Raw genomic sequence first — 14162 nt, forward strand, 5'->3', positions numbered from 1 at the left:
CTACGGCCACACCAAGTAATTGCTATGGATGACGTCCACTGGAGACCTTAAATCTAATTACCTTAAATTTAAGGCAATCGCGCAATAAAAACACGAATGGCCGAAAAACGAGATGCCTAGATTTGGAATATACTAACTGTAGAAGTACAAATGTTAGGACACAAAGAACACAAGAAACAAGTCTTCTATTTGTCATAAAGACAAATTAACAAAACAGCAGTAGTCACCCTGTTCTGATTCTTTCCTTTATAACATCTTCTCTTATTATATTTTGCGGCGCTGTCGTGACACTTTCAACACAGTAAGAATTTCTTGAACGTTTTTTTCCAGTAACAGTCCAAACTCAAATAACGTAGGGGGGGGGAGGCTAACTGTATAATCTGCGGCAAACCGTTTCAGGGTGTTCTGTACCATAAAAATAGTACAGAGATTCTTTTGTTCTTTAGACCAAATTGATTATTAAAAAGAGTGAAGAATACGCATGTTAATTTCTCTAGAACGATGTACCTCTGACGAAGACATGAGATCTCCGACCTCTAGTTTAATATGTTCAAATTTTTGGCAAAAATTGCCTGTTTACAATATTCATGCTAGGCTAGCAAACTGTTGGAAATATTGCAGACTCTGGGCCTGACACAGTGTTGTAGAACAACTTGTCTACTTTCTATACATGTGTTCGGTAACTAAAATAAATATTGTGTGTGGATGCGCTTTTTAGGCAAAAATAAGATTACAAAAATTGAACTTCTGGCTGTTTATGAACTGAAATCTGATCACTTTGTTGGGATAAGTGGACAATACGGCCAATTAACTTGTTGACATAGCACTTCCTGGTAGGAGACCAGACTACCTGAGGAGAGCAATAGGCAGTTCACGGCTTGTTCACACGTTGCCAGACAGTCAGCTTGGCTTGATTTGTGTTTGTCAGGTTGTCTTGGTTTAGCAACAATTAACAAACATGGTTTCAAGGTTCCTAGTACACTGTAACTAGAAAAAAACATGTAAAAAAACATGGTATCAAAAATCCATTTCTCCATCATACTCACAACATACTCTCACAAAAGATCAAGTTCCTCACAAAGTAATAGGTATGTGATGCCTGTATTCATTCAACTTTGAAAACTTTGTACATGTATATCAAAATACACAATCGATGTGTATCTACGATTTAATTGAAACTCAGCAGACAGGACCAGACAAGCACATTCATCAAAAATGTTCCAGACCTCTTAGAAGTCAATCTATTTAAAATATTCAAATGAGTTGAGTCAATAAGTCACAAGACAGTATCCCAGAGCCCAGAAGCCCCGTTTTTGCTTGAAGTTGAATGACGTTCCAGAACATCTGAGCTCAAGTCTTCACCCAAGCGCAGTGGCCTACTTGAAGAGTGTATACATTCAAGAATTTTGTTGAACAGAGAGAAGGTAAGTTCATTTAAGTGATATCTTGCACAGCTAAATTTATAATCCGAAGTGCATACTAGTATTAATTTACTACAGTAACAGCAATGGCACAATCAAGAAAAAATTATTACATGTAATGACTTGGCCAAGAAGAGGAATCAGATTAGATAAAACAAACATAAAGTTGGGTTGACTAACTCTGCCAGGAGACAGTCAATAGTATTGTTTTGTATTTTATGTACTATGCTCTTTGGGAGATCTTTATCAAAACATATAAAAGAGAATCATAATGTATTTAGCCCACTCAAGTCAATTTTTTGGGCATGCAAATTCTATGACAACCTATATGTTGATTGTAATTTCATTGAAAAGCTGATCACAATGCTGAATTTGAAATGCTCAAACATTTGTAAACACCCACTGGCCAGTTCATGTTTTTTATGTATTTCAGTAAATACACCCCCCCCCTGGCTGTTTAGCCCAGGTGGCTTTCTGTAGCATTTTTATTTGTAGATGTTTTCTTATTTCTCACATTGTATGATAAGTCCAAGCTTAGAATATAGGGATTATATTGCAGGCCTGGGATTTCCCCAGAAATTCTTAGGGTGAGGTTCTGGTTAATGAAAATCAGTGAATTTTCATGAGAATACTAGAGATAACCCAAAATTTAACATTTTTGGGATAAGTGCGAGGATTTTGGGGGCAGAGGGAGCATCCTTGATTTTATGCTTGGGGTCAAAATCCTGATAATCAATAAGTGACTCCCAACCTGGGGTATGGGGTCGTGTGGCGCAATCGGTAGCGTGTTCGGCTCACACCTCAGAGGTTGCGGGTTCGAACCCCACCTTGTCACCGATCTTGTGCCCTTGGGAAAGGCACTTTACAAGACTTTCCTCACTTCACTCAGGTGTAAATGAGTACCTAGCTTCAGCTAGGGACGTCCCTCGGATAGGACGTTAAATGGAGGTCCCGTGTTTGGGGAGATCCACTCCCCACGCACGTTAAAGAACCCACCACACCTTTCGAAAAAGAGTAGATGTGCCAGTGGACCAAGCGCGACATGATGTCAAGGCGGCCGCCAAACAATGGTATCAACACGGTAACAGAACATTTCAGACCGTTCATGGCACTTCTCTAGCAAGAGCATTAGTGCATGTCCCTGAAGTGTACAGAGTCTCTAATAAGGAACATTTTAGCACCCCACAGCACAGGATAGCACAGAATGTCAAGCGCAACATCGAGGAGCAATGGAAGGACCAAAACATGGACGTTATAGTCCACCAGGGCACACGTGAATCGGATTCAAAGTACGAAGAGCGCAGGTTGGCCATGGGATTCGAAACAACTGAAAGTGCCAAGAAGATAGCGAGAGAAAGAGAAGCTAAGGAGGCTTCAGGACAATTGAAGAAGAAGCGGAGAGTTGGGGGAGCAAAAGACTGGGGAACCTGGGATTGGGAATCCATAAAACAGGAAGTGACGTCGTGGCCAGATGGCAAAGAAGTGAGCTGGAGAGCCTATGCTCTGGAGAAAGGCGTCCACAGCAAAAAGGGTGAGCCAGCGAAGAATGGGGGTCAGATGGTCCAAGACTGGCTCATTCAAGAGGGGATAAACATCCACAGATTCAAGACACCTGGAACTTCGAACATGAAGACCACAAGAGCACGGAGAAGAAAGAAACGGATCCCCAACATGAAGAACGTCACAATGCCCACCCCTCGTGCAGCAAAAGAGAGGAGGAAAAGCCTGAATGTCGACGTCATGATCAAACATGGGGACATTCCAATAGGTGAAATGATTGTGCCAAAGGAGTTTCAGAAAATGGTGTTTGACCCCAAAAGTGGCACCGCCGAAGTGAGGACATTCACTGTTGAGGGCAGAAAGCACCCACTAGAAGATAACCGAAAGAGAAGTCTCCAAGATCAGAAAAAGTTCATGAGATTCAGAGAGGACCACGTGTATGAAGAAATGGATACAAATGATATTATGGAGAGATTGAAAGCACTTGGGGAATATGAAGACGAAGAGGACATCACAGAAATGAGAAGCAAACTCAAGGGACTTGAACGGACCTGTCAAACAACAGTATGGGAGGACAGTAGTCAGATAATCAATCATGGACATATGCTTTACATGACAAATACCACATACGCTGTTCACTTGACGGATGAAGAGTACCTCGCAGTGTATGGAGAAAACATCAGTGTACAATCTCATGTAGAGAAACCTGCCATCTACATGATAGCACGGTGTAGCTCTAGTGATGCTGATCAGCTGTGCTACAGCCAAGAACGACGAAACTGCCTCTACAAGATGGACAAGCCCCTCACTGTAGAAGTTGATGGATCGACGTATGAAGTGAATGATAAACCTCGCTTCTTTAAGGGTGACACACTAGCAAGAGAGTTTGAAGAAGGCCAACAGCGTGGCGGTCACTACCCGTGCCCGTGCGGTGCCCATGCAGAACGATTTGATGACATAGAGTATGTGTATCGCATGCCACATATGTCACTGGCTGACCGTATGCGCATACTAAAGGACGGAGAAGTAACATGGCAGAAGACCGTCAAGTGTTCGACCTCAGTGGACCAGATGTCGAAGGAAGAACTTGTGAGGGAACTGGTTTCTCGCAGCATATTGGACACCCAAGAAGCACAGGCCAAGAAATCCAGAGAACTCAAAGCACTGTTGAAGACTGAACTGCATGGTATCAAACGTCCACCAGCACTTCTCGTCGGCTGTCCTGAATCGTCGCTTGAAAGTCTGAACCTGGAAAACTATGAAATCCTCCCATGTGAGCCACTTCATGATGTGTCCAATCAAATCAAACATCTGTTTGAAGAGCTACCTCTGCATGTTCCTCCCAACATCAAGCAACTCATTGAGCAAGTCTATAACACTACGTTGGGCAGTAAGGAAATGAAACGAGGTTGCGACTATCGCGTCGCACTCGTAACTCTGTGTTGGAAGACGAAGCCTCGCCCGAGATCATGGAGCTCATAACATCTCTCCTGGAAATCCAGCGACTAAGTTATCTTCCTGCCGACAAAAGACGCCGACGCGAGATACTTAGATTGCACAATCAAGCCTTCCTCCATGCTGTGAGACTCCGCCAGATCATTCCTAATCCACGGAAAATCACATCTCGAGCTCTCTACGGCAACTACTTCCATGCATTGACTTGCCATAGCCCACTGATATTCAGGATTTTGCCCCTCAGTTCTACACACACAGAGTCAGAAGAGAGGGTTTTCAACCAGCTACGGGGTATCACACGTACAACAGTGTGTTGCAGAGAACCTGGTCAAGTCATTGGCAACATGTTGGTGCGATCGTTCTGTGAGAATGCCACGCACAGTGACAAGGATGCTGCATCATACCAGCAAAGTATCGTGTCAAAAAAAGCCAAGGCCCAGCAGAAAGCCAGGAAAGACACGTTGATCTCAAGACAAATCATCAACAAGTACTCCAAGGCTTGGCAGGCGCACTGTGAAAGACTGGCTGACTTCCTGCTGTGTGGAAAGGATGCGTGGTGGGTGGACGGTGACAGAGGAGGGAGTGACATTCCACGATGGACCCTCTCACCCAGACAGTCTTCCATCAGGACCTGCAATGATGCATTTCAGAAGCAGTACACTGAAGACTGTGGAGAGCCACCTTAAAAAGGCATGGCAACAGTGCCTCGATGAAGATGTGACAATTCCGCTCAGAAAAGTCTACCTGTACGACAAAACTGTTGACAGGAACCTGATCAGGATCAACCTCACAGACTTCCTATCTCCAGTTAGTGCAGAAGACACAGAAGAAGAAGTCCCATTTGCCGCCAACACTGACCTGACAGCCCTGGAAGAGGATGAGGAACCAGCTGTGCAAGTACAGGAGAGGGATGACCCCCATGATCTGCCAGCACTCGAACATCACACGGACACAGATAGGTAAATTTGAAATACATTGTATCAAAAATGTCCACAAGGTACTTGAACATGCAGCTTTTCAATTTACAATTTATGGACAGAGATAAACATGTAGCTTTTGTATTGTCTGAAAATGACTGATCCTTATTTTTCATTTTGCTGATCCTTTTTATAAATATCACAAGCGACCATCCAAACTATCCTATTTATATATGTATGCCAGGGCTCCCATACTCGCTCCCTAAGAAATATTTATAAAATGCTACATTAAAGCCTGTTGGAATGCTAATGTCCACTAACAAACTGGTATTTCTTTCTTTTATCATATTTTCAGTGAACAAACACAAGTGATGGAGTCTGGCCTGCAAGCTGCTCTGGAGAAGGAGAACCAAAGCCCTCTGTCCATGCCACCTCCATGTGAAAATGCTCTTGACTCAAGGTACCTCATGACATTTATATGATATTTCTCGACATTCCTGGTTCATATAAGGTAGATTAATGTCTCAACTTTTTAAAAAGTATATAATAATTGCTACAAGTGAAATCACATGAATATAATACGCTGCCCTGCATGTTTCCCAATCCAGTTTGGTTGAAGGATAGATTATATAATTAAAATTGTGTTTTCTGTTTCAATTTTGCTCTCAAAACAGTAAAACTCCCAGAGAAAAGGAATGAAGGGTCACATGGAGCCCCCTCAGCTGTTTCGGTCAACACAGCCATCTACATTGACAAGGTATGTTACATCTTTGTATATGTCATAGGGCAAGATGTTACCGGTTAAAAACACTACTAGTAATTCTTTGTCAGAGAGCATGTCTTTATGTATGTTGAGTCAACATAAGTTAATGACTTATTAAACTCTGTGTTGACTAACTCAACAATCCTTGCATTTATGATTTTCAATGTGCCTACAGGGATGGAGCAGGCAGTCATCCTCCTCACGGCTCAACAGCTGATCCAAGCAATGGAGGGAAGCAGTCGTCATGGTCTCGAAACCTACGCTGTCTGCTTGGAGACATCCCTGAGCTGGAGACTTTTGACTGTCTGAGGAGGAAGATGAAAGAGAAACATGTAAACAAAGATACAAAGGCATTGTACCACAAGACAATTGCAATACTCCAGTCTAAAGTCAGCAAACACCATTCTACTTTAACCCTCAACAGAACACCTTCCCGGACTGATTAATCTGTACACCTGGGGTCCGCGCGGACCCCAGAGCAGTTTTTTGCTGATTTTTAGAAATTATCAACATGCTACCAGCTCAATTGTTTTGCAAACTGATGTGGGAACCTCTGTGTCCACATTACATACAAAAATCATACATTTTGAACTTTTTGTATTTTTTGGTGAAGAAAAGAAGACAAGAAGAAATGCCCGATTTTTAAACCCATTTCAGACTGAAGGGGCTTTTGAGGCCCAACTTTGATCTCAGATAGCGGCTAAACGGCTTGCGCTAGAAGTATCAAATTTGGAGACCTTTCCTAAAATGTCTCTGGAAAAAAGTTCATATTAGTTTAATACTAGTAAGTTGATGTTTTTTGTGTTGCCATGGCAACGGGCAGTTTTTTTGAAAATAGAAGTAATTTTGGTTTAAACATAAAATTTTTCTGAGTTTAATTTTTTTTATATTAAATTACACTTCTTTTCCAACATTAATAACATCTTACATAATCAAATATAAGTTAAATCATTTAATATGCATAGAATATGCTAATTTGATGACGTCATTTGTCGAAATCCAATATGGCGGACTATATTATTAGCTCTGACATCATATGACGTCATTATTACACCAAAGTTATTAAGATTTAATTCTATTACTACACCATTCTCTGAAAACTTGGTAGACATACGATGAGTGCATAAAAACATATAAAAACGGAAATAAGGTAATGTATAAGAACGCCAGTGTATCCGGCCGATCGAAAGCCGGCTGGGGTCCGCGCGGACCCCAAAATAAAATCAGATATAATTTTTTTTTTATAAATGGTAGAAACGGAGTTTTCTGCACTGTATTGAGAGACAACTTTGTGGGTGACAATTACCTAAAATTTCAGAAAAAAATCTTTAGAAACAAAAAAGATATTACAGAATATATAGTGCTGGGGTCCGCGCGGACCCCAGGTGTACTGTTTAGGGTTAAAGATTGAAATTGAAGAATGGGAGAGAGACTTTATGTCTAGGAATGACTGTAGATGCCCCACATTGGCTGATGTAGATATATATGCCTCTGATCACATGAAAGAAGTGTTCAAGGGACTGAAAGTAGCAAGAGGCCTTATGAAGGCATTTGGCATAAAGGAATTCTAGTGAATGCAATGGTATGCTTGAACATCATGTACTTATACACTGTGTACATAAAATTGTCATGACTATGAATATGATAAATGTTCTGTGCACTTTAACAACGCTATTAATGAATTTTTGTGTATAGACTGAAAGTCATGTTTTCATTTAAAACATGAGTTACATAATACACCTAGTCACTCCTGATGTTGTTTTTTCAAGTGGAAGTTGTAACTGTCAGTCAGTCTAGTACTGTGAGATTAGGGCAAAATAGTTATTGCCTAGTCCTTGAAATTTTTAAATCTTTTTGAGAGTCGATCTGAAAATTAAGTCGGTATGTTCTTGCATGTCTGGCCTGTAACAAGAAAAGTCAGAGGAAGCCAGCAACTGAGGCGTAAACTAACGGGAAAGCAATTAGTTTTAGCTTTTGTGGCTTATATCATTTATTTTATTCAGTCCTCGGGGAGACCTGAAAAAACGTTAATCAAGCTAACTTGGAATGTAAAAACTCAGAGTTTTTTCAGAGTTTTTTTTACTGTGTTCCTTCACTACCAAAAATGCTTTTTCTTGTTTTTCTTATTTTCTCATGGGAAGAAAATTTTTCTTTGGGGGAGAATAATAAGAAAAAAATAAGAAAAAAATAAATTTTCTGTATACCTACGTTCTTGCACCAAGAACAATTTTCTCGTTTTTCTTGAGTGGAGATAATTTTTCTAAAATAGGCTTCTTTAAATCTTGATTTTTCTTTGGTGAAGAAATATTTCTAGAGGAGATTCTAACTTACAAGATTAGAATTCTTGTAATCTTGAAATTTCTTTAGTAAAGACAATATTTCTAGGAAAGATTCTAATTTACAAGATTAAAATTCTTTTAATCTTAAAATTCCCTCAGACTTAGTCAAATTTTCTTATTTAATCTCCATTGAAGATTTCTTTCTTATTTAATCTCCATTGAAGATTTCTTTCTTACCTGACATCAAAGTGGTCAGATTTAAAATTTTTTTCTTGTGTATGTCAAAAAATTTCTAGTTCATGTTACCGAGAATGATTGAAAAGGCCATTCTTGTTTTTCTTAGCAATGTTTAAGAAAATACAAGAATTTGGTTCTTGTCTTTCTTGGGAAACACTGATTAGAAAAGCAAGAAATTTAATCATCTAAATCTATTATCAGAATAAAGCCCTGCTTAGTGTTTCTTTCTTAAAGTTTCTTGTTTTTCTTGACTAGAAAGCTTAAGAAAGATCATTCTTGTTTTTCTTGGCAACATTTAAGAATATACAAGAATTAAGTTCTAAATATCTTTCTTGACAAATACTGATAAGAAAAAAAACAAGAAAGTCTGAAATATAAAATTGATCTTTGATTAGGCTGAAGATATGGCTAGTATTATATTCTTAAACATTCTTGATTTTCTTCCCTAGAAAGTTTAAGAAAGGCCATTCTTGTATTTCTTAGCAACATTTAAGAAAATACCAGAAAGTTTAAGAAAGATGATTCTTATTTTGCCTGGTAATGTTCAAGATGATGTAAGAACTTTTTTCTAGTTTTTTCTTGTCATGTGACCTTTTCTGAACCCCTGATTGGTTGATTCAAATCCCAGAATGCAGTTAGGGGGTTTTGAATGTGTAAGTCAGATGTAGGAGCCGCGCTGGTTACTTATTTTTGTCAGTTACTGACTCATGTCAGATTTGAAGTCAAAATCAAATTAAAAAGGACCTTGTGTACATGTGAAGCAATGGTGATCGTGGTCAGCTTGCTGAAGAAACCAACTTTGCAACAGAAAAAGCATGAAACCAAACAGATTGAAGGTAAGTGCGCCCCCCTCCCCACCTATAAGATCTGTTGACATTGTATATTTAGACTTCATAGCCCAGATATTGTTAACGCCATTGGGGTTGATTTCAAAGTCAAATCATATATCTCTGGTGTATTGTATAGTAAAGTTTATTACAGTGCTTTCTAATATGATTTTAAATTGTTTACTCCAAGTAACAAAAATAGTATTTTAGCATCCTCTTTTGACTTGTTGCCTTCAGTACACGCATGCAAACTAACACAGGTCTTTCCTGTTGTTTTCAGGTGTCCAAAGGGTGTGACTCTGCCAATTCTACAATGTGAAAACTTCAGTTTTTGCTGAATATGTTTCTGATCAGAATGTGATACGATCTGTATTCTGAAATCATAATGGCTTGTTAGTTACATCCTATAATATTTTGAGCTACTGTTAAACTGTTTCCATTCCAAGAATGCTGATGGACTGATATTTTTAATTAGATACATTGTACAAAAATCAATGTGAAAATAAAATCTCTATATACTGTCCAAATGCTTTTCAAAATAGCATTTAATTGCTATACATTATTGTCCGTTTTCTATTTAGGTAGCACTATATACATTGTATTTCTTTTCTTGTGGGCAGAATGGTTTTCTTGCTACAAGAACAGTTAGCTCTTCGTTCAAGAAACCTCTTCTTGTGGACAGAATGGTTTTCTTGCTACAAGAACAGTTAGCTCTTCGTTCAAGAAATCTCTTCTTGTGGGCAGAATGGTTTTCTTGCCACAAGAACAGTTAGATGTTAGTTCAAGAAGTCTTTTCTTGTGGGGAGAATGGTTTTCTTGCCACAAGAAGAGTTAGATAATAGTTCAAGAAATCTTTTCTTGTGTACAGAATGGTTTTCTTGCAATAAGAAGAGTTAGATCTTAGTTCAAGAAATCTCTTCTTGTGGGCAGAATGGTTTTCTTGCTACAAGAACAGTTAGCTCTTAGTTCAAGAAATCTTTTCTTGTGGGGAGAATATTTTTCTTGCTACAAGATGAGTTAGATCTTAGTTCAGGAAATCTTTTCTTGTGTACAGAATGGTTTTCTAGAAAACTTAGAAATTCTTACTGCAAGAATAATAGTCTAAGGATATTTAGTTCAAGATACATAAGAAAAGAAATCTTACCACAAGAAAAATATCATGCTAAAATGCAGTTTCTTGAAATTCTTGTCTCATGGACAAGATTTTTTTCTTGGGTGAAGAATAATTTTCTCAGTGGAAGAAAATTTTTCTTCTCTGAAGAAAAACAAGATTGGCATTTTTGGTAGTGTTCAAATTGGACAAATTGACTAATGTTTTGTTATAGATGTAATAGAATAGTTGCTGATTTGTATAGAATTGTTGATGATTTGTATACAAACTGTCTGATACTATAGTGTCTGATACTGTAGTTCTCTGCCCCCCTCCCCACCCCAGACAGGCGAATCTATAAATGATTGACAAATAAGAGAAAAGACAAACTTGCCCATGGTTGTATGTAGTCATCTTTAGAAGTCCAAAACAAGACTCATTGCGTTTTCAGTCGTGTTCAACTGACAGCATACAGTCCGTAGGGATAACTTTAGTCTAGATCTAGAAATGGCAAAGTGTGGCTCCCAACCTGATTACTCCTGACGCATGCGTACTGCAGCATCTAAATGTGACCAGGAGTATCGACATTTTCAGACCTGGGGCAGTGCAGTTGACAGCCTGTTAGCTGACCTGAAAACAGTCTGGCATCCAGGATTATGTAAATTGTACTACTAATATTAATGACCTGAGTTCAAGCACAATAGTTTGGTTGGCATGCTCAGCTTTTTAACAAGTTGATAACACTGACACAATCACTATCCTGTAACGTTATCATCTGTTCCTCGACGCAAGAGGGTCACACAGAAATTTTGGGTTATCTGCAATTCAGGTAGTCTTATTTTCCAACTCAGAGCAAACAATGACATTGTGAGTGGGACTCCTTTTTACATATATCAAAACACTCAGATCCAGGGGTTCTTCTAAGTTCTGGAATAAAAATTGACAATGATAATAATTGGAATAAAAACAAACAAAACCGACAGCAAATCCCGAAAAATCATGGAGAGTTATCAGACTATAAGATTACCTCCCGGTTTTATAAATACTTATAGTTGTACTCAAGTTCTCTTTTTACTACATTGTACATTCTTTGAGTGTATTAAATAGGTTTTATCCTGGAGCTTCAACGCCTTAGTTTTATGTCTTGTCAGCCTACTTTGTAACGAAAAGTTCACAATTAATTAAACAATACCAATGCTGAGATATGAGCATCACACAAATTAGAAGTGCATGGACTCCGAGACACATGGAATCATTTCTGAATTACAATACACATCTAGCACTGTTCCCAGACAGCCAAACATTTCACACTCCACAGGGTGCCAGGTATCACCTCACCTGGTCCACCGGCACCCATCTTGCAATGTTTTCACACCGGGCAGGGTCGGGGCAATTATCAAACAATAGGCCAACTCTGGAAAATTCAGGGTCAAAGGTTGTATCCATGTGTTGCTAAGGTGGCCGACGCCCACATTGCTGGGAGGTCCTGAAATGGTCTTAACTCTATTGAGATTGCGTATAAATAAAGAAATATCACCTGGTCATCCATGACCGGGTGAAGTCACATTGAAATCACATTGCGTTCAGACGCAAATCGCGATGCGCGGAAACCGATTCGAAACCACCTCTAGAAGTGACTTGGGATCGAGGCGCTTTCAATGTGATTTCGGAGCGTTCACATGGAGCCACTTGAAACCGCCTTGGGTGATTCCACATAGGCCGTGTCTATGTGGAATCACCCAAGGCGGTTTACACGTGGTTTACCCCGAAGCCGGTTTCAAGGGGCTCCATGTGAACGCTCACGTTGTGATATTTCTTTATTTATATGCAATCCCAAAATTTACGTGGCAGCAACTTAAAGACCAATAATGGTCAAACAATATGTCCGTTCTAGGACGAGCTTCACCGCCTCTGGTGGGACCACGTCGGCATTCGGCCGAGGTACGCTGGGAGGGGGATAGCAATAAATGTAGCTCAAGCGCATTGTGTTCGGACACAGTTCACAGGTGTGTGTGGCACGTGGACCAGATGTGAGGAATGTGAGTTACCCGAATCGCGGTTTGGGTGATTCCACATAGACACGGCCATAGACACGGTCTTTGCTTTCGGGATCAGGTGCGCTGTACACAGGAGCGACATCCGTCGTATTCAAAAGCAGACCCAGTTATCTCATTCCTTCACTGTGCAATGTCTACGAGGTACGTAACTAGGTGGGTTGATTGGCCAAGCTCCTGATGACCACAAAATAGCCTGATGGTCAGAAGAGTAGGGGGTGGTGCATACCGTACAGGTTTGTGATGATTGAGTCCAGTTGGTTGTCTCCCCGAGTGGCCCCCGTGACAACTTGCTTTAACCCATATCTTGAGCAAAGACGTTGGTGATTGTACTTGTTAGTGTCCCCGAGAATAATAATTCCCAGTTGAGAGTAAGTGCGCTCAATGTGCTCAAGACAACGGCCCAGATACTCAGTGATGTCATTGTCACTTCTTGAGGTAGCTGCTGATCTTGGTGGGTTGTATAGCGCGGCAGCAAGAAGGCAGTTCAGGCCACGGGGTAGCCGGTGGTTTAAACATAAAAAATTTCTGAGTTTTATATCAAATTATACTTCCTTTCTAACATTAATAACATCTTAGATAATTCAAGATAAGTTAAATAAAACCCAGAATTTTTTTATGTTTAAACCAAAATTACTGATATTTAAAAAACTGCCTGTTAGAAACCCGGTGTCATGGCAACACAAAAAACATTAATTTACTAGTATCAAACTTAAAAATATTTCCAGATACATTTTAGGAAAGGTCACCAAATTTGATGCTTCTAGCGCAAGCCGTTCAGACGCTATCTGAGATTAAAGTTGGGCCTCAAAAGCCCCTTCGTTCTCAATAGGGAAAGTTGAAAATGCACGTGGACATTATAAGTGCATGCGCAAGCCAATTCTTCCACCATAGCGGTCGTGCTAAGGCCAGTGAATTCCTTCTGCAGTTATGGTGGGCATGATGATTTTCACTAGTGGACGTCCACAAAGAGAGAAAAGAGCATAAATAAATGCAATTTTGTTAGATAAGCTATTCTCCTGTATTAATAAGATTCAGGGTCTTCTTCTTTAGACATAAATATCTTTGCAAAGCATGTGAGCCGATAAATTTGACACAATGCAATGTACCGCACACCAAAGTAAGCAAAGGTTGAAAGTTATATGTTGTTGGACAAATGCTGCTACAATGACACAATATGAACTATGTACATCTTTCTCAGATAAACAGATGACAGATACACTGTGTGAGCTTACCGCTGCAGGCCATCTGTTTTTCTGTAGTCTGAGAGTTGCCATGGTGAAGCTCACCTGCAGGCACAAAGAGAAAAAGCATGGATGAATTGAAGCCATTTCCTGCCATTCACTGAGAAGCAAATTGGTTTTACATTCCATTAATATACACATGATGCCCGTAGCCAGGATTTTGAATGGGGGGGGGGTCTTCTCACTGCTTAAGAGGGGGTTCCGGGAAATGTCGAAAAATGAACCTTCTGAAATGGCATTTCCTGTGTTTTTGAGAGGATTTCAAAACAGTTTTGCTGGCAGTTTTTATACGATTCTAGCCCCGCTGGTGATACGAATCAGTCCATTTAAAGGAAAATCTTGGACCTTTACATAAAAAGTGGACCAAAAAGTGGA

At 39.7% G+C, this 14162-nt stretch overlaps 1 protein-coding gene across 1 annotated transcript; it reads left to right on the plus strand.

The window, feature by feature from the left end:
• Window positions 1-4987: 4987 nt before the first annotated feature.
• LOC109475555 lies at window positions 4988-6487 on the plus strand. Its single transcript, XM_019776215.1, has 4 exons — window positions 4988-5335; window positions 5649-5753; window positions 5968-6050; window positions 6232-6487. The coding sequence occupies exons 1-3, from the start codon at window positions 5013-5015 to the stop codon at window positions 5990-5992; spliced, it is 453 nt and encodes a 150-aa protein (XP_019631774.1). The 5' UTR covers window positions 4988-5012; the 3' UTR covers window positions 5993-6050; window positions 6232-6487.
• The last annotated feature ends 7675 nt before the right edge of the window (window positions 6488-14162 follow it).

This window comes from Branchiostoma belcheri, unplaced genomic scaffold (genome assembly GCF_001625305.1).
Source record: "Branchiostoma belcheri isolate BF01 breed outbred unplaced genomic scaffold, Haploidv18h27 scaffold103, whole genome shotgun sequence".
NCBI lineage: Eukaryota > Metazoa > Chordata > Leptocardii > Amphioxiformes > Branchiostomatidae > Branchiostoma > Branchiostoma belcheri.

Coding starts and splice junctions, on each gene's coding strand:
- LOC109475555 (XM_019776215.1), top strand. CDS start 5,013: ATGATGCATTTCAGAAGCAGTACACTGAAGACTGTGGAGAGCCACCTT. Junction 5,336..5,648: donor CATCACACGGACACAGATAG/GTAAATTTGAAA, acceptor TCATATTTTCAG/TGAACAAACACAAGTGATGG. Junction 5,754..5,967: donor GAAAATGCTCTTGACTCAAG/GTACCTCATGAC, acceptor CTCTCAAAACAG/TAAAACTCCCAGAGAAAAGG.